Below are 20,236 nucleotides of genomic sequence, written 5' to 3'. Positions count from 1 at the left end.
ATTATAATTTTGAAAAAGATTACGTCGCCACTCCAATATAATGGTAATATATATATTAATCAGAATTCATATTTAGGTATAATTATTAGATATTATATACCACAAAAAAATGAAATAGTTCTTTATGAATTTTTGAAATTTCACTAATTAAAACAATTAAAGTTTGAATTAGATACATATAATTATATTTGTAGTGAAAATTTCGTGCAATGCCCGGGCCATAAACCTAGTAATTGTATATCGGAATACATGTAATTAAAAACTTAATATGACCGTTCCTCGAATGTTATTTGATAATTTTCTCATGCGAGAAAGATAGAGGAAAGGGAAAGAGAGGCCGACTTCCGATAGAAGGAGAGAGGAGAAGAAAGGATTACCATAACTTTTCTATCAGAAGAAAATATAGTATATCATTCGAAAGAAATTATCTTCATGCACGGCAAGATATAATGATGAAATGTATAAAACGGTACCAATTGACAGACTACCAGCTCCAACCTTTCAATATAATCAAAATGTAACCATCCTTTTATTACCATTAGATAAAACAATATATAGTATTATTCTAATTTTGTTTCCTATCACATTCATCGTTTGTTTAGGGATTTTCTACCATCCAGCAACTGATTATTCTGCCACCATGCACCTGTACGAAATGTTTTCGTATTCGGAAAATAATGTTTCATACTTGTAGGAAATAAAAGTGACAAGATAGTCGACTGCATGTACAATGGAGTCGACTTGTGTATAATGTTTCGTGCTAGTACGAAAATACGAAGCGTCGACATGTGCAGTACAATCAATTATTCTTGTCTCTTTTGTTTCATACTAGTACGAAAACATTTTGTACGGCAGTGGTTGACTATTCAGCCGCTAGTTGCTAGAAAATCCATGTTTGTCTATTTCTATAACATTATGAATGTAAAATTGACCATGATAAGAATTTTCTTCGGCCATTCATCACAAAAATGACGTCATAAAAACATTGGAAGAAAGTGTATTCTAAAAGCTCAAAATTTTGAAATATAAGAACATACATTATAATGAATCTTGAAGGTTATGATCTATGATGTAGGATACATTGTATGCTTCTCATTTTCCATCATTCTCTTTGCAATTTTTTTATCTGAAACTGTAAGTCTAAAAACATGAAAGTTGCAGTAATTATCTTGGAGAACGAGTTTTGTTCCCGACGTTTTCTAGGAAAAATTAAAATACGAACTCATTCCCCGCAATTACACCACTTGAAATTGAGGTTATTAAGATTTAGAAGAAATTTTGATAATTATATCATGGTAGGAGAAAAATGTAAGTGACAGAGAAAAACAATGTTGATACATGCAATGGTGGTCTCAGCGCCATTAAGTAGCCCGCATATGCACGTTAATAAGGGAATGGCAACAATCCAAATCTACAAAAGAATGAAGATTCTGTCACTAACAGGCACAATTCAAATACTTACAATATGTGCTGCTTAGGGTAGCAATGCTTTTCACCCAGTATATTGTAAAAGGATATTGGGATAATAACTTTCTACGTTACAATAGAAGGCATCCTAGTAATCGAAGAAAGATCGCCATTGCGCTACATTCTCTTTTATTAATAGAAGAAAGATATTTAGAAGTCTCAAAGTAAAGAAATAAAGAAGTTAACTATCACTATATAGTAGCATAATAACTGAGCAACCTCGCATAGTATCTTTGATTACAGTCTTTAATTATGATGTAAAAACCTTAGCTAACTAAGCATTTAAGAAAATTATGCCATAACAAAAATTAATTAAGAGTAACTATCTAATAAGATTAGGTAAATTTGATTACTTAGACTTTATGATATAAACATTTGTTTTGTCATTAAATATGCAAAATTTGGTAAAATATTATATGTCCTGCAACTATTTTTTGTGGGTGGTAAGAAACAAATGAGCGTCTTTTAATATAATATCATAAACGGATAATCCAAAAACAAATGCTTAACAAAAATGGTCTTCGAAAATGTAATTATTGGCAGTACTCTGGTAAATGACCAGTATTATATAAAATTTTCCAAATTTTACTGCTTAATTAATCTTTATTACAATGTTATATACATGATATACATTGGAGGGTTATATATATACATAACTAACTTACATTGCAATTCGATAACTATAAAATAGAAGAAAAGATAAAATAAACCGTGCGTTTTCTATTATGTTATAAAAATAGGTTTTCCTTTTTGTTATCAAAATTCCAAGAATCAAGAATGTTGATAATCATTTGGAAGTAGAAATTTGTCAGATGTACTGAGAGTATATTGGTATTAATGTATTAAATTTTCGGCCATCTTATTAGCCCATGAAAGAGTCTATGAAAAAACAGTACATGGAAGAATAAATACACATAAAAAATACTGTATTTATCCACATATAATAATATTACTTTTTGTTTTGCTCGACTAAGATTACTTGATAGAAGGATAATACATGCTAATTTGGGAAGCCTTCGATTTTTCTTTTATATTAATTAATTGACTATGTAATAAGCACCCACCTAACAATATTAAAGTAAAAGAAAAATGAAAAGAAAAGAAGGAAAAAAAAGGGAAAGTAAATTACATACTAGATAGACATTTACCTTTTGTAATCCTGTATATTGCATGTGAGTAGAGTTATATATATATATAAACTAATTTTTTAATTCTGAAAATTAATTTTTATTTTACATTTTAATTGAATTAAATTAAGCACATTTAATATTATTCAAATGAATTTAGGATATATATATATATATATTTATATAAACTAAACATGGATTGTCTGTGCTGTACAGAGATGAATTTAATTGAAAAGTAAAAAAAAAAATCAAAAGAAAATATAGATATCATGTCTCACCTTAATATATTAACATTTAAAAATTGAATTTTTTAATATTGAAATTTAAGAAAAATCTTTCAAATTTTATGAAATTAGCCAAAATATTGTAAAATACTCTAAAATAATATAAATAAAAATATTCTAAACATATGTTTAAAGAATACCGAATTTTATGAAAAAATATCGACATTAAAACTAAAAATTTTAAAAATATTATTAAATAAAATTTAAAAATTAAAATCTCAAAAATCCTAGATATTATTAATGAAAAACATACAATTTTGAGAAAACTTCATGAATACTCTGCATTTATTTTCTTCATTCATTCGTCTTTATATTGAAATCTCACACGGATAAAATCAATATTACTTACCTTCATACTTCCCATATAACTTGATCACCCAAACTTTATGTTTCATGTATTTATCACGGGCTAGCATTTTGGTCTCTATCCAAGTGCGACTATAGCGTTCTGACGACTGTGTACTGGTTGTCTTCATTGCATGTAGGTAATATGAGCTGCTATATTACGTGCATGTACTCTGAGTGTTGTGCTCCTTATCGTGGAATATCTATGTTAGCTTGTCAACCCTTAAGAGGGCTGGGCCTGGGGTGCCTCGGCACATGGATCCCTAGGAGTCCGCACGGGCTTCAAACTTTGAGCTCGTGACAAGTGGTATCAAAGCAAGCCCTGTTAATGGTATCCCTGACGACGCGAGGTTGACGAGGAATGCAGCGGTAAGCGTGGTGAAGCTTCGGCTCAGGCGAGGGAGTGGTTTCCTGCGGGAGGAGCGTGGAGACTCCACGCTTGGGTGTTGAGAGCCGTTGTTCTTCGTTCGGCAAGGAAGCTGGTCTTGATGTCTCATTGGGATGATCTAATCAGTTGACAAACTGGGGAAGAAACATCGAACAACACCGAGCGAAGGCGTGCATAGTCAAGGAACCTGATGTGTGCTTGTGTCCTTGTTCGTGGGGGGAGTTTAAATAGTGGGCGATGAATTTCTAAGGGACTGACACCACGGGGGTGTGGGTTAGGGTGAACGTCGAAGCGTTAGGATCGCTGCGTGGACAGGCTCGTAATGAGGACGTTTACGAATTGGGTCTAGGAGAATGTCACAGGCTAGTGTCACGGACCATGCGGCATGGACACCAGGACACATTTTGAATGGCCAATGGATTTAGAGGTTCATCCAATAATCTTTACCCTCGACTTTATGCGATCTCGAGAACCTCGGGAGGCGAGTTTTCTAGAAGGTTCCCCCACACTTGTGGAATATTCTAGACATTCTATAACCTTTACATACTTTTAGATGCTATAGACTCTTGTACGTTTTTCTAGACCTTTTAGAGAGTTATGTAATTAATGTCAGTAGGGAGACTTGTACTCTATATAAGGGGGAGTTCCCCTCATTTGCAATACACGCAAGTTACATAATTCAAAGCTTCTCTCTCTACTTTCTCTTTCTAAAGACATTAGGCTGACTTAGGATACGGTCCTAAGACCGTACGGGCAAGGGAGCACTAGATAAAATTTGCACGACCGTGACAAGTAGTATTAGAGCCTAAGTTCCGAGTGTGATGGCTACATTTCACAACCAGCCGTCAGAGGTCATGGATGAGCGTCTGGCCAAAGCTCTAAGGAGGCATCGGGGGAGCTCGAGGGATATCATGGCATCATTTCAGGAACGCATGATAAAGGTGGAGAATATCATTGCGGAGGTCTTGGGAGAGGTCATGGATGCATCCAAAAGTGTCAAGGGGCTGACCTCCGAGGTAAAGGAGCTTCGAGTGTCGTCATACCAGGTTCTCGTTTGGACTTCCCCAAGCCCAGCGTGTTCAAGGGCTTAAGGGTGGACAAAGACGTGTACAACTTTTTGTGGAGCATGGAGACGTAGTTTAGGGCCACGGAGTCCAAGGACGATGAAGTCCGTGTAGGTACCGTCTCTATGTACTTAGTAGACACGGCGTTGCTGGGGTGGTGACGTCAGCGTGATAGTCGAAATGGTGCACTAATCAACACTTAGGAGGAATTCAAGGATGAGTTCCAACAACAGTTCTACCTGGAGTGTGCCGAGGACGAGGCACGGGCCAAGCTTCGTCACTTGAAGCACAAGGGTGATCTCCTAGAGTACGTGATGATGTTCTCGGACCTAATGCTGCAAATTCCATCAATGAACGACAAGGAGGCTTTCTTCCAGTTCACGGACGGACTCAAACTGTGGGCTGAGCAGGAGCTTCAGCATGGCGAAGTGTAGGATTTGAACAAGGCCATGTCCACAGCTGAGTCCTTTGTCGAGTTCCGGTTGGAAAAGTTGGAATCGAAGGGAAAAGCAAGGATAATGGTGTGGGAGACAAGTCCAGCAACTCGAATAGTGGGAAGGCATAGAAGTCGAGTCCTAAGGACAAGACAAAGTCGAGCAAGTCATGGAAGAAGGACAAGGAGAAGGGGCCTTTTAAGTGTTTCCTATGGTCCCTGCTTGGCTTGTGAGTGTTACAAGAGGGGAAAACTGATAGCCTTGGTCTGAGACGATGGAGAGGAGCGAGAGGAGGGGATGCAGTTGGGTTCACTGTGGATCCTTAGCTCCATTTGGACTAAGAATGAAAAGCTCAAGAGTTTGATGTTCGTGGACATTCAGCTTGCGAGCAAGCCAATCTGTGCTTGTGGACATGGGTGCATCCAACCTATTCATCTTTAGGGAGGGTGCAGAGAAGCTGGGATTCCATGTATAGGCTAGCAAAGGACGCCTCAAGACCGCCAATTCGGTAGAAGTGCCCTTATGCGGAGTTGCTCGGGACGTGAAAATATGAATCGAGCAATGAAGTGGCAAGGAGACGGTCGAGGTAATCCCTCTTGATAACGATGACTTCGTTATTGCAATGGATTTCTTAGACAGAATCAATGCCTTGATCATCCCGTTTGCGGATTGCATATGGCACCACCTAAGCTTGAAGAGCTTAGGATGCAGCTGAAGGAGCTGTTGTATGCTGGTTTCATCCGACCCTTAGAGGCACCATACGAAGCTCCCGTGCTATTCCAAAAGAAGCATATGGTTCATTGGCAGATGTGCATTGACTATCGGGCTCTCAACAAGCTCACGATCAAGAACAAGTACCCATTCCCTTGATCGCAGACCTTTTCAACTAGCTAGGAGGTGCATAATGGCTCATGAAGCTGGATCTTTAGTCGGGATACTATTAGGTGCAGATAGCGGAGGGGTACGAGCCGAAGATGGCATGCAAGACGCGTTACGGCTCCAACGAGTACTTGGTGATGCCTTTTGGCCCCACTAATACACCGGCTACATTTGGCACGCTCATGAACAAGGTATTGCAGCCCTTCATTGAAAATTTCGTGGTAGTGTACCTTGGTGACATTGTGGTTTATAGTCGATCATTGGCCGAGCATGTTGAGCACTTGCAGCTTGTCTTTCAAGCGTTGCGGGAGAACAAGTTGTAAGTGAAATGGGAGAGTGTGCCTTTGCCTAACGGGAGGTCCCATTCTTGGGACATATGGTCGAAAGAGGATAGTTGTGCATGGACAAGAGCAAGGTCTAAGCCATCCTTGAATGGGAGTTGCCAACTAGGGTCACCGACTTGCGTTTGCTCCTTGAGCTAGCCAACTATTATAGGCGGTTCATCAAGGACTATTCGAGCATCACCGTGCTACTCGCGGACATGCTGAAGTGGGGACAAGCGTGGGAGTGGATGGATTGATGTCAGGCGGCTTTCGACCGCTTGAAGCGGGCTGTTATGAAGGAGCCCGTGCTCATGTTGCCTAACTTTGGAAAGTCGTTATAGGTAGAGACCGTTGCCTTGGACTATGCCTTCGGCGGCGTGCTCATGTAGGAGGGTCACCCGTGGTGTACGAGTCAAGGAAGCTCAACGAGGCGGAGCGATGGTGCACTGTCCAAGAAATGTAAATGACCACGATAGTGCACTACATTCAGACGTGGCGATACTATCTCATTGGCTCCAAGTTCGTGAAGCGGATGAAGAAGTGGGCTGACACAAAGCGTCGGCACATGGAGTACCAAGTTGGAGACCTTGTGCTCGTCAAGTTCCACTAGATTGAAAGGCATAAGGGAGTGCACAAGGGACTCGTTCGGAGTTTCAAGGGTTCTTTCCTGGTGATTGAATGAGTTGAGAAGGTTGCGTATCAGCTGAAGCTCCCGAAGAAGTTAAAGCTTCATATGGTGTTCTACATGAGTCTACTGAAGCCTTATCATGTGGATCCGGGGGACCCAAGTTGGGGTGAGTCGCAGAGGGCTCCTCTTAGGGCCAAGGCTACTTAATATCGTGGCGTCGATGCTATCTTGGCGAATATGGTCGTGAAGAAGTACTATTGCAAGCCAAGGCGTGAATACCTCATCCATTGGAAGGGACTACCTGAGACTGAGGCGAGTTGGGAATCCGCGGAGGATCTTTGGCAGTTCACCGAGGAGATCGAGGCGTTCCACGCCGAGGACACGAAGAGAGTGTCGCAAGATTAGGTGGGGGAGAATGTCACGGACGGACCATACGGCATGGACACAAGGATTGCGAGGTTCATCCGATGGCCCTTACGCCTAGCTTTATGAGATATTGGGAACCTCGGGAGGATAGTTTTTCTAGAAGGTTCCCCACACTTATAAATATTCTAGACATTCTAGAATCTTGTACATACTTCTAGATGCTCTAGATTCTTCTACATTCTTTTAGACCTTCTAGAAAGTTCTGTAATTAATGTCGGTAGGGAGAATTGTACTCTATGAAAGGGGGAGTTCCCCTTATTTGCAGTACACCAAGAAGTTACACAATTGATAGCTTCTATCTCTTAAGTTGTTAGGTTGACTTAGAATACGGTTCTAAGGCTGAACGGGCAAGGGAGCGCCAGATAGAATCTGCACGCTCGTGACATTAGCATTATGGTCCTTCCCCAAGTGCAACAATAGGGTTCTGATGACCGTGTACCAGTTGTCTTCATTGTACGTGAGTTAATATGAGCTGCTATACTACAGATACGTACTCCGAATGTTGTACTCCTTATCGTGAAATATATCTATTAGCTTGTCAATCTTGGAGAGGGTTGGGCTGGGAAGCCTTGGTATACTGATCCTTAGGCGCCTGCCCTGGCTTTAAACTCTAAGCATGTCACATATTGTTGTTGGTGTTAGCTCTGTTAACATATAATAAGGCATGCAATTAAATGAATATATAAATAATAAAAATTAATACATTATAATTCTATACATATATTATCGACTTAGAATAGTATAAGAAAAGAAAAAAGAACACAGGTGAAGACAACCCCCCCAAATTGATAGGTGAATAATCTACTTTCATATTTTATGGTGCCAGTTATTTTCACATAGTCACAGTTTGTGGGTCAGTTGTGGGTTTTACTTTCTCAATGTGGTTGATAAATCCAATTAACATTTAAAATTAAAAGTTTGAGTATCAGGCTTTCAAAAATTTTATGAAATATTCCTAAAAATTCCAAAACACCAATTTAAAAATTCATGATTACTAATCTATATCTATATAACTATATGAAAGCAAGAATATGATAGGCTGGCCAGATAGTCTTAGAACGCTCCGTTGTTGAATATATTTTTTTAGTGTTTTGAGTTTTTATTCAAAAATATTTTTTTTGAAAATATGTAGATATAGATTTGTGAGACTATTTATTATTTTCTGAATCTTTTAAGATTTCTTTTAAGAATAATTTTTAAAATATAAATATAGATTTGTGGGATTGGTCGTTATTCTCAATTTTTTGTTTTTTTTAGAAAAGGAATCTCTAGTTTTTATTTTTATTTTTAAATTGTAAATTTATAAGACATAAAAATAGATTTGCACTAATATAGTTCATTCATTTTTGAATTAATATAGTTCATATTATCTATTATCTATATAAGTAAATCACATAAGATCATTTTTACTTTTCAAAAAATAAAATAATAATTTTTATAGATAAGAATCAGATTTGCTTTCAAAAAACACGTTAAATCATATTTTTATAAATAGATATGAATCATATTTGGTTTCAAAAAAACGAATACGATCGTATGTTTTTATTGATATATTCCATTTGAACATTATAAACAAGATCTACCACATATAAAATGCGATCGATTTGGTTATAAAAAATACTGTTATCACATGCAAGCTCTCAAAATGTACGTTTACCATCTTTTTGTATATAATCTATAAAAGTGGAAGAGCAGAATCATGTGAGTTCCATTTGAGAATCCTCAAACTCTTGGTAAGATGTTCTCGATTGCTTGATCTCTCCATTTGATATAGCCTCACGCGAATTGCCTTTTTATTTTTAGTTAAATGAACTTATAGTATATTATTATTATTATTATTATTATATTAAATGAACTTTAAACATTTGTTCTAGATTATTTGCATGCAAATAATATATAATAAGGGAAAATTCCTGGACATATCATAGTTTGAAAACAAGTATCATAGTACATCATATTTCGAAAAATTAATATGGTGCGTCACGAAAAATTTGAAAATTTTCACCGTGCATCATTTCCGTCAACTAATGGACGGAAAGCTGACGTGGCACATTATTTGGACAAACGATGCCAATGTGATCGTGCTTACTCAGCATTTGGGTCCCACCTGTCCATGAAAATATGATGCACTGTGAAAATTATTTTCAGACTGTGATACACGGTGTCATTTTCCCATTTTAATATTTGTTTGTTAACTTATTTCCTAAAATGGAAAGGCACTAATAACCATATACAAACTGCCATGTCCTAAACAATCTTGTTCCTATCTCTCTTCCATTTTTTATAATATTTGGCATCAGTTTGTTGATGGATCAAGAGACATGGCCTCCATCGTCGGTTGAGCCACAAAACCTCATGCGGTGTGTTCAGGGCCATATTAACGCAACTCTCATACTCGCCGTCGAGGAAACCAGGCCCTTCTCTAGAGTTGACCATTCGTCTGTGGTTGAACTTTGTGTTGACGAAAGAGATGTGGAAGCCCTTGCAATAGCTCTACAAGTTTGAGAGTTGCATTAATGTGGTCCTAACCAGGGCAAGGGAAACACACCGCATGAGGTTTTATGGCTCAGCCGACGATGGAGGCCATGTCTTCCGATCGATCAGCAAACTTGTGCCAAATATTATAAAAAATGGAAGAGAGATAGGAACAAGTTGTTTAGGACATGACAGTTTGTATATGGTTGTTAGTGCATTTCCGTTTTAAGAAATAAGTTAACAAACAAATATTAAAATGAGAAAATGACACTGTGCATCACAGTCTGAAAATAACTTTCACAATGCATCATATTTTCATAACCAGGTGGGACTCAGATGCTGAGTAAGCACGACCACATTGGCAACGTTTGTCCAAAAAACGTGCCACGTCAACTTTCCGTCCATTAGTTGACGGAAATTATGCATGGTGAAAAATTTTAAAATTTTCGTGATGCACCATGTTAATTTTTCGAAATATGATGCACTGTGATACTGGTTTTCAAACTGTGATGCACAGTGTTATTTTTCCTAATTTTTTTTTAAAATTAAATATTTTACCGATAATCGAAAAAGATTCATCGAAATACATGATGTGCTTCTAGTCCAATGTGCTAAATTCTCTGTAAATACTCAATAAAATTTATTTTATCCACTGCCTTTCTTGTTTTTAAAGCAGTTATACATATTACGAGATGACGGTCGCTCCATAAGTATATTGTTCGCTTTATATGTTTAAAGTATGTGTTTATCTATTGTGTTCATAATTTTACTTATGTAGCTGATTTTCTTTTATATATTTTTATCTATCTTCATTTGTATGTCACATATGATGATTATTTTATAAAAAAAAGATGAAAAGTTACAGTGTTGTTCAATTTTTTGCATTTCTTTTTTTTAACTTATGATTCGAAAATAAAAATCTATCTATGTCCATTTTTTAAATCTTTTTTGACCTGCTTTGCGAGTTCTCTATAAATTATTCGTCTTTATTATTTTTCTGTACTTACTATTGGATGGGTGGAAGCTATTAGTTGTTTAAGTTCTTTTATGACTTTTGATTAATAATTCCACAATCTTACGTTACTTCTTCACTTTCATTTTGCCATGCTTTGAATTTTTCTTTTTCGCTTTCTATCCCGTGCAGGGCTTCACGACCAGTTATATTATAAAATTAAAAATATTATATATTAGATTCTTGTATTAAAAATGGAAAAAAGGAGAAATTCCTATTGACTTATTCCGAATTGGCAAAAGGAACGACAGATTTGGGAGCAGACAATGGAGGCTTCAGCGTTCCCGCTCACCTGCACAACCCGTCTCACCATATCACCACCTCTGTCTGCTCAGCGGCGCATATTGCTGCTACCTACTTCACGTTCCACTTCAGCTCTGGGTCAGTTCTCCCCGAAATCCCTGTTCTGAGCAGCAAACCCGAAATGGTCGAGCTCCGGGGCTGGAATCTCTCTTGCTTTGCTGTTTTCTAAAGATTCCATTTGTTGTGGGCAGTTCTGAGAAGGAGCATGAGCAAGGACGAGCCCCTCATAGATGGGCTTCCCAAGGAGTACTACGATGACGTACGTATGTTTTCATATGTTCATTTCATTGGGTTGCTTCATCTGCCCTGTTCTGTTTGTTGTGATTGTTGGTCTCCTTGCTGTTTGATTGTCTGGGGAATCTTTAAAAATTTTTGCTTGCTGGGCTGAAATGGGGTTAGTTTCAGTTATATCAGTGATTCGATGGTAAGGGGGGAAAGAAAGATTATAGCAAGTTATGGTACAACTGCTTAATTATGATATCATCCTTTGCCAACAATAAGAGGAAAAAAAAATCCGAAGTGCAACACGTGACCGCTAATGGTCTGCTTGGTACGATGAAATGCCAAAGAAATGGATTGAAACGCCATTCACACAATAAGAACTGCGAGTAGAGATTCCACAATCCCTCTTCTAAATTCCACATACCTAATAGTGTCTGGTATCTGAATAATGGACTGTCCTGATTGGTTTGGATGTGGTCCTTTCCCCGCACGTCTCTTCGAGCTTGCTTCTCGAGAGAATGTCTGTATATTGTTTTAATGGATACTGACCTATTGTACATGCTCTTTTGAGCATCTGAAAGTAGTGCTTACGGCAGCAAATGAACAAGTTCCTCGGAGCTGGCATAGTGGAACCATGATCAGACGGTTGGTTTGCGCATGTTTTAGCAGATTAATGGCTCTACTTGCTCTTGCCTAGATCAATGCCCAAAGATGCAGTTTTGTTAATTGGTAATTGATGGACTTATTAATCAGTAATAGAAGCTATTACGGAAACGAAAGTATCATCTGTTTGTTCCTTGCATTTGTTTCATTGTTTTGACTTGGATGTATGTGGAAGGAAAGTAGGAAACAAGCATCCATTAGGTCAAGATATTGTTTGTTGTAGCCCATACGGTGAACTAGAGCGTTCAGGGTGATGGTTGAGGAAGCATGCACAAAGCCAGAAAAATTCGCAGGCTTTCCTTACAATTTACTTTCTCTCTCTCGCCAGGAATGGCAAGCCCGTCAACGAGAAAAGACCAAGGAGCTGCATCGACTGCGCCAGGAGGAAGAGGAAGAAGAGGAGAGAAAGGTTGAGGAATATCGCGAAATTGGCATGCGTTTGAAGGGTTATCCTGAAGAGGATGTTAGAAAGGCGAGGAAGCTAGTTTCAAGCCTCATCAGAGCAGCTGAAGAAGTTGAAGAGGTATTAATCTTTAGTTATTTCCCTTTGAATGGATCAGATGACTGTACTTGAATGTGTCGACCTACCACTTCTTCTTACAGATGATCAATGTCTTACTGTCTTTTTTCTTTGCTCTGTCCAGAAAATTGAGGAAGCTGCTGAGAGAGGGGAGCTCACTGAACTTTTGTTGATGGTCATATGGAATCGGTTGGATCTTGCAAGACGTGATGTAAGTTTTCTTCTGCCTTGTGTTCTGAGGGATGGTTATTCACATTCATTCTCACCCATCAATTTTTTCCCTCATATAATACGAGGCTTCATTTGGGATTGTTGAAGTTATCATATTAACCAAACTCTTGTGTGGATTTCGTCATATTAAGTTCGACTTTCACAATCTTTCTTTATTTGCAGGATGAAAAGGATGCTGTTAGAAGTCTTGATCTCTTATACAGGAGGGTTGAGGTATTTTTGTACTTGGAGCAATCCTTTTGTTTGACTACTCTATCCTGCAATCCACAAATTTGTTAGGAACAATATGGGCACTACTTGAGGCCACTTAATGCGATCAAGTAATAATTGTTTGATTGAGCTAAAATTACAATCTTGCTCTTTCAGCTTCTCAAAGTTGCCTTATATAATATAATGTTGGGATTGGGAAACCTTGAGTGCTACATTTTTGGCACCTCAAGTGGTATAAAAGATTCTTATTTTATAATTATTTTCCAGATAAATGAACGATCCCTAACATTCTGCATGGAACCGGGTTGTCTTGTATGTGATTCTATTGCACTTCCTCCCCAAACATGGCCTTTATAGTGTCAAGTCCATCATTAAAGAAACACTTTTTATGCCTGTACTATGCCGTTACTTATGGTTTCACCTAGTTAAATTTAAGAATAAAATAGGATTCAGGGCAAAGTTCTGCAACAAGAATAAAGAGATAGAGATAATTCAGAAGGTGTTTGATACTGATATGGGAGACACAGATGAAAGATCAAGTCCCGTAAGAGAACATTCTCTTAGTAATTTTTTTTTCCCCTTTTATGATGACAAAAGTTCTATTATCTTTGAAATGAAGAAAGAGTAAAGGGGAGAACTCAGTCCCGAAAATGTTTTGTATTCAGAATATTTTTCATGTGGAAACTTTTCTTTAGCTTGAGTTAAATCTGTTTTGCCTATTTCCTTTTTGTGTACGAGAATTTTAGCAAGGATTTCTGAGTTTATCTCAACATGCTAGACTGAGATTTTGAAACGGGAGGCATCTCCTGCAATGAGACTGCTCAACGATCTTTTGAATATGCATGACGGGTTTGATAATGAAGGGTGGCTGAAGGAATGCAAGAAGCACATGGTTGAAACCTTCCCTCGGGAGGACCCCTTCAGCATTCTCGTCCCTGCAGGATTCGACCTTGATAAGGTACACCATTGCAAATTTCCTATTTCACACTTTTGCTTCTGATTGAAAGATAGAATACTGGATTATCTCAGCTGTTGTCACGATTTGAGAAGCATCTGGATGAGCTGCTTATATGTTCAAGGCTCGTATGTAATGCACAGCTATTATCTGGTTCTAGAGATTGTTTCCCATTTCCATTTTTCAGACACTAGAAACTGAGTGAATATGGAAAGAAAGTGTGATATTTCGTCAGAATGAAATAGATTTTCAGGGGTATTAGTGACTCAGATGCGCTAGGAGTAATTCTAAAATCTTCGACACAAATGTATGGAGATGCGGGTGTTGTATTTCTGATTAACTGTTTCTATAAGACTATAAGCACTGAAATAAATCGGGGGTAAATGGCACATGACTTTGTGGTGTTATCCTGATTATTTCCCATTGTGAAATGACTGACTAATTTCTTTTATTATCAGCATGAGGGTCCGCTTCGACCTCCACTGGAAGCAGACAATGCCCTTCTCAGAGTGGATTTCGTTAGAGAGGTTGATGCTCTCTTGCAAGAGGTTCGATATGAGCAGGATTTATTGCAGAGCGCCCAAGGGCTCGATGCTGAATCGGTTGCAAGTAGGTTAAAGCAGCAGGAGAAGCAGCGGACAATACACCAAGTTGAAGCTCTGCTTGATCTGGCCATTAATCTCCAATGGTGAATGTGTGTTCATTCACCTGCATCAGTGAGCTGAAATCCTGGTTCGGTTTTTCGATGCCAGTTGTAGCTCACGCTTGCCTTGGAAGAATCCTATAGCGATGAGCAAATGATGACCAAATTTTTGTAACCAAACCCAAGCTATCTTGGGGAGAGAACACTTTGTGAGGGAAACATCCAATGGCCGTCTTTTCCTGGTCCTAATTTGCACCAAATGCATTGGTAGCAGAAGAAACGGGGAATGTATCTTAGCCAGTAGAAGTAGTTAGAAGATGCAATTGCCGTGTCTTGTGTACAAATCATCTGTTTTGAGTATGAAGTTATATGAGGTAACGTTGTTCAGTGTTTGGCCAGAAAAACAAAAAAAAATGGTTCACTATTTTGGTACTGCCCTGAAGCAGGAAATCGGCTATCTTGCAGCGGCGATCTTTCTTGTTCCCTGAGCTTTTGCAGTGGCCTGAAGCTGCAGAAAGTTCGAAAATGATAAGATCTGGAGTGATTCTATTGAACTTAACAATTTGAAACGTGTTCCGTAAGTCCATGAGAAGGAAAATATCCTGGAACATTTGCGCAAATATTGGACCGATTAGCTAGCATGTGGAACTGTTGCTCCTCATGAGCCGTCATACATATTACTTGGACTTGTTACATTTTTGAATTTCTACTATATATCGTACATCAAATTTGAAGGCAGGGAGCATCGCGACATGGCATAGGAAACCGAGAAATTATAATTAAGAAAGGAAAATCAGACAGCCAATTTATTGCAGTGTAAATTGATTTGTACAAGGACAGTGACCTCTACGCTTGTATCAGTTGCTGGTAACTATATATAACAACAGAAGCTTTTTGCCATTTTCAGTGACAAAAATTTTCATAGGGGAGAGAAATCAGCCTGTGAGAGCTGTGGCTTCAAACAGGGCACAACTGTGAGACTTCATCTCATAAGAAACCAATCCCGCCATTTGCTCTATCACCGGCTCACCTTCCACTAAGAAGAAACCAGGATAATGCAAAGCCGTGTCCACCAAGCGATTCCAGCCCATCCCCTTTGGGGAAGGAGGGAGGATGACCCTCTCAGCTTGGTCAGCCCCGTTAAATGCAATGAACAGGTCCCCCGGTCCTTCAGAAGTTTTGGGCCCTTCCAGGCTTGTCTTCGTGTCTTGTTCTGGTTTCAGATTCACGGCGAGGAATCTGCTAGTTGGATCACCCCACTTTGGAGGAGCCTGATCACTTCCATGCCAGTTGATACTCTCTTCTTTCAGGAAGTTTCTATTTTGAAGGAGATCACCTCGCCTTCGCCTGAAGGAGCTTAGGAAGGAGATGAATTGGCTCGTTTGCATCCCGAAACCTGCTTTCAGAGTAGTCCAATCAAAGGGCTTTCTAGCTCCGTAAGTAGGGGACCCACCAGCAGAGTGACCGCACTCGTCCCCCATATTAAGGACAGGAACACCAAGTGAAAGGTATAAGATGAAGAGGAAGTTCCGAATCTGTTTAAGCCTTCTCTCAAGGACAGCAATTTTATTGGTTGGCCCTTCCTCTCCGCAGTTCCAACTGAATTCCGTTGCAAGCTCACCTTTGCTGAAGCTAACTAGATCAACAAGAGAAAGCCCAAAATTCCGAGCAATGAAGTTGAAGGAGAATGCAGGACCACGGCCATCGAAAAACAAGTCTCCGTTCCCGCACAATCTCGTGGCTAAGTCACTTAAGAGTCCCCCACCCCTCAAGAAATTTCTAATATCGATGCAGAATTTTGAGTTCATTTCTGCCCATCTCTTCCAGTGAGGAAATTCTACGTCCTTCTGAGCCGCATTGATTGGGTCCCAGCTATCTGCTATGATCTTCGTCCTCGAGAGGATCGGATCAAATGCGATTGCTTCTACCAGAGGAGGCCGAGACAAGGATTCGCCATGGAAACCTCTTAACAGAGACGAAGCATTCATGAAACAGAATCCATCAATGTGAAACTCAATCACCCAGTGCCGAAGACTGTCTAAGATAAACTGCTGGACTATCGGGTAATTACAGTTCAGAGCTCTTCTCATTTTAACAGGTCCACTCAGATGATAGTAGGATGGGTCATCGATGCCTTGAAGTGCCCCAGAATCAGCGGTTTCGGTAAACACAACCTCAAGGAAGACCTCTATTCCACTGGAGTGCAATCTCTTCACAGCATCCTTCAATGAGTTTATTACAGAAATTTGGTTACTGGAGGGTCCATAGATGCTCATTGGCGAGAAGAAATGAAAAGGCATATAGGAACCTTTCTGTTCATCACGAGGGAATATTGGTTCCATCAAAACTGCATTCACACCAAGATCTTTAAAATGATCTATCTTTTCAGCCAAGCCTGAAAAAGTCCCGGCTATATCAGCAGGGAGCTGACTTGACTTATGTTCGGTGAAGCGCTTCACGTTCAACCGATAGACCATCAGCCTCTCCATCGATAAGTTTGGACGGACATCGCCTGCCCAGTTAAAAGGCTTCACCTGGCTCAATAATCCAAGGCAACGATATGATGTTAAAGCAGCAGCACCAGGATTCTTCGGTTTCTCAATGATCTTCGCATAGGGGTCGAGGATAATACGACCTTTATCAAAATGGTCATTATTTCTCCCTCTGAATCGGTACCCATAAGCTGTAAAATTCCCAGGGTTTTCCAGCGAGACATGCCAGATGTCACCTGTGCGGTTCACATAAGGATCGAGATCCAGTTCCAGAGTAGGTTGGTCTGCTGAAGCATCATCGTACAGGCAGAGCACTACGCCTTCTGCATTTCTTGAAAAAACAGCAAAACTAATTGAACCACCAGCAGGGAAGGAGAGACCCAATGGAGATGGCCTGCCACGACCCAGGCCAACTGGGATGCAAAATTTCATATGTGTGTGACTTCTAATTTCTAAGCCACTTGAAGATTTCAGTAGAAATGAGAGAAAGAAGGGAATTTGCTTCCTGTCGAACTCGAGTTCTAGGGCATATTCACTATCTGAAATTTGATCAAGTGGGTTCTCGCGCACTAAAGGTTCTGCATCTGGAGCCAGGCTTCCAAAGTCTAGTGTTTGGGTGCATGTTGAATCGGATCTATACACACCCCAAGCAAGAATAAGCCTATCAGTACTGCTAGGTAACCGCAGGGACGAGACCTCAATGAAGACTGGATATTTGGCATTTTTCTGTGTAACGGAAACCTTCACTTGCCCGCCAACTTCTGTCCTGAACAGATATGATGATCCCTTCTCTAGTTTGTGAGTAACAAGAGTATATGTCTGATCAACGTCCTCAACAGAAACCCCTGTCATTGCAGAGACTTTCAACAGATTCCTATGAGGAGAACAGACAAGATCTTGCACAGATCCTCGGTGTATTAGCTTCTGCTTTGTATCCACTCTCTCAAAGGACTGTGGGAGCTTGGTCCTATAGCTGTAATGAGAGGATGAGACCAGTTTCGATGCATCAGTTGTTCCACAGTGGAGACAGCAGGGCCTAGTCGCAATCGGCGTGGGAAGAGTAGCCATCGGCACTGTGGGAGCAGGAAATTCCAAAGTGCAGAGGAGAGGACTTCTCTCCTAAATCCAGAACAGCTTTCTCTTCTTAAATGCTCAAACTAATAGGGAAAAAAAAAAGAACATTTCCAAATCACACAACATTGCATAAATGCCAATCTGCATATTACGAAATTCATATGACGAGGTTTTATCAATAAAGTACATATCTCCACCAACTCGCGATTTAGGCATCATCATTCCGGCTCATGCACCATCCTAATCAATCAACCACAAATTTGTACCTTATCAATGCATGACACCGGGATGGCTCGGAAAGTACGGTTCTTTCATTACGGAATCGTCATAAGAGATGCATAAATGTGAGCCCTTTCACCAGAGAAATTCAAGTATTACATCTAGTCGGTAAGTAGATGGGAAATAACAAGCTGCACACTTGACCACGGGAATTTCGACAAGACACTGAAATTCACAAACCATTTACGGAATCGCGTGGAATTACGCGATGCAGTCACAAAAAAAAGAGAAGGCAAAAAAGGCGTAAAAAGGGCTCAGATTGCATCAAGTGTGAAGTAAATGCAACTGATTCTCTTGCATCAAATAATTCGAACAAGTTTCTGAAGCTAAAGCTGATTGCTTCAATAACAAGTCAACAATGAACTGGAGCCAATGACTGATTGGACATCGCATTCGCAACCCGAGACCAATACCATCACCAGAACACGAAGAAGAATGCGTCGGAATCGAAATTGAGCCATGAAATCCAGCGGAAGAGGACAAAAGGTGGACTTACATTGCTGAACTCCACTGCAAGGAAGACTCTGGCGAGCTGCTGCCATGATTGAGAGAGAGAGCGTGTGTGATGAGATGGGAGTGGCAGCAGAAGAGTGAAGAGTGAAGAGTAAAAGAGCAAGTGGAGGAAAGGGCCCAGTGGAAACGACAATGGGGGATGTCGTTTTCGAGGTTTTGGAGCTTTCTTCTTAGCACCGCACAACGCAGCAGAGGGTGGGTGGGAGAGCATAGCTTAAAAAAGCTGAGCTGATCCGCCATTGATGGAAGCAGCGGAAGAGAAGGCATTGGATGGAGAGATCCCTCCTCTCATCATATTCATGGGGACTTTGGCACGGCGTAATATTGACCGTTGGATGGAATATATAGATATATATTTAATTAAACCATGTATTTTCCTTTTCTTAGCCTACGTGGAATTTATCACATTCTCAATAATTGACCACGGGCCGGGCTTATCTTTCGTACTCAGGTGAGGAGACTAACACGGAACGCATTTTTGACTGCTCCCAACATTGGGCCTGGAGTGCAGCGAGCGCTAACGGACTCGTGAAACCGTGATTCTAATACCATATTGAATTCTCATTGGGCTTGTACAGACTTAGCCCCATTTTCATTTAAAAGTTTAAAATGTTAAGTAGTGGAACTCAAGTCATGTATTAACTGGTGCATTTTTCTTTTTCTTAGCCAATATGTGATTTATCCCATTTGACGCTTCTACACTTTCGTTTACATTGCCATATCTATATCTATATCTATATATCTATACCTATATATAACATTAAAAGTCAGGACAATGCGTGGAGAAGCGCCAAGTAAGATAGACAGGGCTTCTCCTTGCATGACTCTTTGTGTGACGACAAATAGCAATGTTACAAGTGGCGCAATATTATGACGACACTCACTTCCGTAACCGAAATAATCTGCAAAGGAATACCAAAAGACTAACTTATAATGAATCCATTTAATTGCCATGTTGAATCTTCCATAAACCATTTCCATTAAAGTGCTATGAAATAATGTGGAGAATTGTTTTGCCTCAAAGGATTTTAAAGGTTTGTAGGAAACTATTGGGAAATTTCACAGAAGAGTCTGTGAAATTTTTGATCTAAATTCTGGGCAAATAAAAATTTCAAGCATCTCAACGAGTACTTCTTCAGTGAGTACTCCGGTACCAAAAGCTCAACAGGCCATATCTAATTCAGTTCGAGCAGGGTGGTCGACTATGTGCCTCGGCATAAAGGCGATGCTCTTCGTGACTAATAAGCAAGGATAAAAGTTCATCGGTGCTCATGGTAAG

The 20,236-nt window shown here is 39.6% G+C and overlaps 2 protein-coding genes across 3 annotated transcripts; one reads left to right on the top strand and one right to left on the bottom strand.

Moving 5' to 3' along the window:
• The first annotated feature begins 11,063 nt into the window (after nucleotides 1-11,063).
• On the top strand, nucleotides 11,064-15,023 carry LOC116187770 (protein PALE CRESS, chloroplastic). Its single transcript, XM_031516701.1, has 7 exons — nucleotides 11,064-11,233; nucleotides 11,347-11,414; nucleotides 12,369-12,563; nucleotides 12,685-12,771; nucleotides 12,954-13,004; nucleotides 13,780-13,959; nucleotides 14,415-15,023. The coding sequence occupies exons 1-7, from the start codon at nucleotides 11,119-11,121 to the stop codon at nucleotides 14,646-14,648; spliced, it is 930 nt and encodes a 309-aa protein (XP_031372561.1). The 5' UTR covers nucleotides 11,064-11,118; the 3' UTR covers nucleotides 14,649-15,023.
• Nucleotides 15,024-15,372: 349 nt separating this feature from the next.
• LOC116187769 (isoamylase 2, chloroplastic) lies at nucleotides 15,373-19,221 on the bottom strand. Of its 2 annotated transcripts, none has more exons than XM_031516699.1 (2): nucleotides 18,941-19,221; nucleotides 15,373-18,210 (listed from the first exon to the last, which is right to left on the bottom strand). In XM_031516699.1, exons 1-2 carry the CDS (start codon nucleotides 19,166-19,168, stop codon nucleotides 15,535-15,537), a joined length of 2,904 nt encoding a protein of 967 aa, XP_031372559.1. In that variant the 5' UTR covers nucleotides 19,169-19,221; the 3' UTR covers nucleotides 15,373-15,534. The 2 variants fall into 2 exon arrangements, with proteins under 2 accessions (XP_031372559.1, XP_031372560.1); XM_031516700.1 differs by having other exon boundaries at nucleotides 15,373-18,248; nucleotides 18,941-19,079.
• Between the last annotated feature and the right edge of the window lie 1,015 nt (nucleotides 19,222-20,236).

This window comes from Punica granatum, chromosome 8, assembly GCF_007655135.1.
Source record: "Punica granatum isolate Tunisia-2019 chromosome 8, ASM765513v2, whole genome shotgun sequence".
NCBI classification, from domain to species: Eukaryota; Viridiplantae; Streptophyta; class Magnoliopsida; order Myrtales; family Lythraceae; genus Punica; species Punica granatum.
This window is presented reverse-complemented; position numbering and strand designations above follow the sequence as displayed.

What these genes read in the sequence shown, in the direction of transcription:
- LOC116187769 (XM_031516699.1), bottom strand. Translation starts at nt 19,168, where the DNA reads ATGCTCTCCCACCCACCCTCTGCTGCGTTGTGCGGTGCTAAGAAGAAA. An exon ending in TTGCAGTGGAGTTCAGCAAT is followed by an intron (nt 18,211 to 18,940) that starts GTAAGTCCACCT and finishes TTCTGGATTTAG; the next exon opens with GAGAGAAGTCCTCTCCTCTG.
- LOC116187770 (XM_031516701.1), top strand. Translation starts at nt 11,119, where the DNA reads ATGGAGGCTTCAGCGTTCCCGCTCACCTGCACAACCCGTCTCACCATA. An exon ending in CCAAGGAGTACTACGATGAC is followed by an intron (nt 11,415 to 12,368) that starts GTACGTATGTTT and finishes CTCTCTCGCCAG; the next exon opens with GAATGGCAAGCCCGTCAACG. An exon ending in TGGATCTTGCAAGACGTGAT is followed by an intron (nt 12,772 to 12,953) that starts GTAAGTTTTCTT and finishes CTTTATTTGCAG; the next exon opens with GATGAAAAGGATGCTGTTAG.